The 4004-nt window shown below is 56.6% G+C and overlaps 1 protein-coding gene across 1 annotated transcript; it reads left to right on the forward strand.

Annotated features, from left to right (window-relative positions):
• Positions 1-6: 6 nt before the first annotated feature.
• On the forward strand, positions 7-3715 carry RFXANK (regulatory factor X-associated ankyrin-containing protein; the record flags this gene model as incomplete). The annotated part of the gene is made up of 9 exons (XM_010019141.1): positions 7-94; positions 274-342; positions 1011-1091; positions 1181-1246; positions 1424-1524; positions 2446-2571; positions 2936-3002; positions 3146-3226; positions 3559-3715. Coding segments are annotated over 9 exons (738 nt in total), but the record flags the coding sequence as incomplete, so codon positions are not given.
• Between the last annotated feature and the right edge of the window lie 289 nt (positions 3716-4004).

The raw sequence follows: 4004 nt of genomic DNA on the forward strand, positions 1-4004 counted from the left end.
GAGCTGGGTGCGAGCGGGGACACGGGGCACAGCGGTGTCCCCCCGGCGTGTGTGCGGACAGACCAGGACATGGCACGCTTGGGCCATGGGGATGGTGAGTGCTGGGGGTGACGGGGCTTTGGGAGCTGCGGTGGGACATGTGCGTGTGTCCCCCTGGGATCAGCCTCTGGGGTGCTTGCAGTGACGGTTGGGTCTCGTTGTGCCGCACGAAGAGGCCAGGTTGCTCCCGACCGAGCTGCACCAAGGTCCCCAGCGGCTGCCCTGGTTTTGCAGGTGGAGGAGATGCTCTCACGAAGGCCTCGATGGACAGGCAGAAGAGCACGGAGCTCTCAGCCCTCGACAGTGAGTGTTGCAAAGCCTGGTGCTCAGCAGTGCTCAGGCACAGCCCCAACGGGAGGCAGGCACGGGAGAGGTCAGCTGGGCCTCTCATCCCACAAAGAGACCTGGAGAACAGTCTTCCTGCTGCTGGTCCCTCCCGTGACATGGCAAGGCCAAGTCCCAGTCCAGACCTTGGTGCTGGCAGTGAGAGGTCGCTGGAGCTCCATGCAGCGGAATGGGAAATGGCAAACTCTTCATGCACTTTCCTAATTAAACCAGGACTCGTGTGTTGAAAACACATTGAGATTTCCAAGTGGAGCTCTTCAGGGGTAGGAAATACGAGGATGAATATGAGCACATCCCTTATGTGCCGTTATGCCATTAATGCCAGATCCCCGCCTCCCACAGTGCCCCAGATGGACCCTGCCCCTCCTTAGGCAGCGGTTGGGGCTGGCTTATCTTCCCTGCTCAGCTGTGGGTCCCTGTGCCACTGGTCCACCCTCATCTTGGGTTTAGTTGCAGAGGAATAATTCCTGTTTTGCAGGGCTCCGTTTTTACTAGGGACAAGAGGGAACAGCTTCAGATAAGGCACATGAGAGCTGAGCGTGCAGGAAGCTGTTTGTCTCAAGTCGATGGGGTTCCTCCCTGTGCACGGAGGAGATGTGCCCTGACTCTTCTCTCTCTGGCAACAGGTTTCCCCTTGAAGCACTCGAACACGCTGACGAACAGGCAGCGAGGGAACGAGGTCTCAGCCCTCCCAGCCACGCTGGACAGTGAGTGCCACCGCGCGCCCCACGCAGACAGTGGGTGCTGAGCTGGGGAAGCATTTTGGCCTGATGGGTGAATTCTTTCTGTCCCCCAGCACTGTCCATCCACCAGCTCGCTGCCCAGGGGGAGCTCAGCCAGCTCAAAGAGCACCTTCGGAAAGGTACGTGTGGCTCTTTGGCGTCTCACCCCAGGGCACGCAGAGTCCTGCCAGCTCACAGCGCGCTCTTTGGTAAACCCTCAGCTTAGTTTGACAGCCTTCGCTGGGTTTACTGGGGGGACAGGGAGCAGAGGGGGCTTTACCCTTCCTATCTCTGATGTCTCATCCGTGTTTGTGCAGGCGAGAACTTGGTCAATAAACCTGATGAGAGAGGTTTCACGCCGCTGATCTGGGCTGCAGCCTTTGGCGAGATCGAAACGGTCCGGCACCTGCTGGAATGGGTAAGACCACGCTCACACAGCACCTTGTTAACAGGAGACACCCCCCTCCAGTCCTAGTGGCTGCCAATCTGTCCAGCACCATCCTGGCACCATCTCAGCCAATCTTTCCCATGGCGCCAAACGGGACACGTTTGCAAAGCAAACGGCTCAGGCGCTGTCAGATGCTGCTCCCCATTGGGCTGTGAGCTAAGTCAAGAGCATGAAGAGACTTAACTCACAGCTAGCAATGACTGTTTGTAATTAAATATCTGCTTATTGGTAATTTGAGATCACGCTTATCACTGGGGCCCTGTAATCTGCCTGGAAATGTGTTCACCAAGGCATCATTGCAGTTAATGAACTCATTGCTGCAACGTCCTCGAGTGCTGGGCTTGCAGTCAAGGACTGTCTGGGGGTGAGCAGGAACCAGATCCTCCTGCACTCTGCATCAAGCTGCTCCCCAAAGCTCTGTAGCAAGCGCTCACACCTCGTAAGCACTGCCCAAACCCTGTTACTGTATTAGCAGCAAGTCTGAAATGCATTACTAGAGAGACAAACAGAACCCAGATAAACATTGATAAAGGACATCATTAAGTCCAGGAGAGGTCTGTGGCTGGCAGGGCTTGGAGGACAGGGAGGTTTTCTATGTAAATCAGTAATAAAAGAGACAGTGGATACTGTACAGGCATCTCAACAGGGCCAGGAACACCCTGACTAGTGATGGATTCCTGAGTAATAGGAACTATGTAAGGCTTCATTTACTGACACTGGAGAAGGGCTTTTGAGTCCTCACCTGAAAGGCTGATGGTGATTAAAATACGCCTGGTTAGTATTCTGGTGAGGAGAGGTCACTGGGAACATGTGAGCTGCCTCTGCCCCGAGACCCGGCTCCATCAGCAGCACCCTGGGGCTCCTTCACCCTAATGCTGGTACCGTCCTCAGGGTGCTGACCCCCATGCGCTGGCGAAGGAGCGGGAGAGCGCCCTGTCCCTGGCCAGCATGGGTGGCTACACTGACATCGTCACCATGCTCCTCGAGAGGAACGTGGACATCAACATCTATGACTGGGTGAGTGCCACGCTTGCCTGCTCGTGCAGGAACCATAGAGTCATAGGTTTGGGTTGGAAAGGACCTTAAGATCACCCAGTTCCAACTCCCTGCCATGGGCAGGGACACCTTCCACTAGACCAGGTTGCCCAAGGCCCCATCCAACCTGACATTCATTAATCAATGGTTTCCTCAGTTGTTCACACTGGTGGTGTTTCCAGCCACAAGGAAACAGTGCTCAGAACTTGGGGTTGTCTTTCCACCGACACAATTTAGGTTATTGCATAACAGAGAGAAGAAAACCTTTTCCCTGAGCAGCAGGAGCTAGGTGAGGAGGGCCCCACGTGGGGCTGGCAGTGACACAGCCCCTTCCCTCTCCCTGCAGAACGGTGGCACCCCTCTGCTCTACGCCGTGCGTGGCAATCACGTCAAGTGTGTCGAGGCCCTACTAGGTAACAGGGAAGATCTGCTCGGTGGTAACCACCTCAGGGAGAGTGTGACACGCCTGAGCAGCTCCCCAAGGACGGGCACCTTTTGGGGGTCCCCTCACCCCGTGCTGAGCCGGAGGGGACTGATCCCCACTGCCTGCTTGCAGCTCGTGGCGCTGACCTGACAGAAGAGGCAGATTCTGGCTACACCCCGATGGATCTGGCTGTGGCCCTGGGACACAAGAAAGGCAAGTATCCCCTCCTGCCTGGCAGGGAGCCCCGAAAGCCTCCAGGCAGTTCCCAGCTTCCAGCCCTGCTTGGGACCTTCCTTGACTTTCCACCACAGCTCCCTGCTCTGCCATGCACAGAAACCAAGCCGAAGAAATCAATGGGTCCTGTTCCCTTTGCTCCCCCTCCAAACCAGAGCCATGCTGGAGATAGGGTGGGGACATAGGAGACAGGGACAGACCCTTGGATAAGGGAGTTTTCCAGCCTCCCACTGGAATAAAGGGTCCTGCCCACAGCAGTCCTGGCTTGGCACAGTTTGGCTTCCCTGTGTCACTTCTCTCCCCTCCATTAGTCCAACAGGTTATGGAAAACCACATCCTCAAGCTATTTCAGAACAAGGAGCTGGAATGACACGGCTGCTCCCGCTGCAGCTCCAGCGCTTCTCCCGCCCGGCACAGGGCTCCCCTCTGGGAACACCGTCCCTCGCCCAGCCATTCCAGAATGGGCAGGGGCGAGATGCTCCAAGCAAGGAGGACACGGAGGAAGCTGGGAACTGCCGGTCCTGGGTGGATCTGTGCCTCTCCTGGAGGTGACACGGCCATGGGGCCTCACATCCGCGGACACTCACTCTTCTGCTGCGTCCAGGCTCAGCTGCTTCGCTCGTGTTTGCATTAAAACCATGCAAACAGGTATCATGTCACTGGAATTAAACTCTAAATCAGCCGTGTGGAGCCCTGTCCATTGCCTCGGGCTGTCACAGCTGCCAGGCTCTCATCCCAGCACCAGCTACTGGGCAAC

This window comes from Nestor notabilis, unplaced genomic scaffold (assembly GCF_000696875.1).
Source record: "Nestor notabilis isolate BGI_N333 unplaced genomic scaffold, ASM69687v1 scaffold21257, whole genome shotgun sequence".
Taxonomy (NCBI): domain Eukaryota; kingdom Metazoa; phylum Chordata; class Aves; order Psittaciformes; family Psittacidae; genus Nestor; species Nestor notabilis.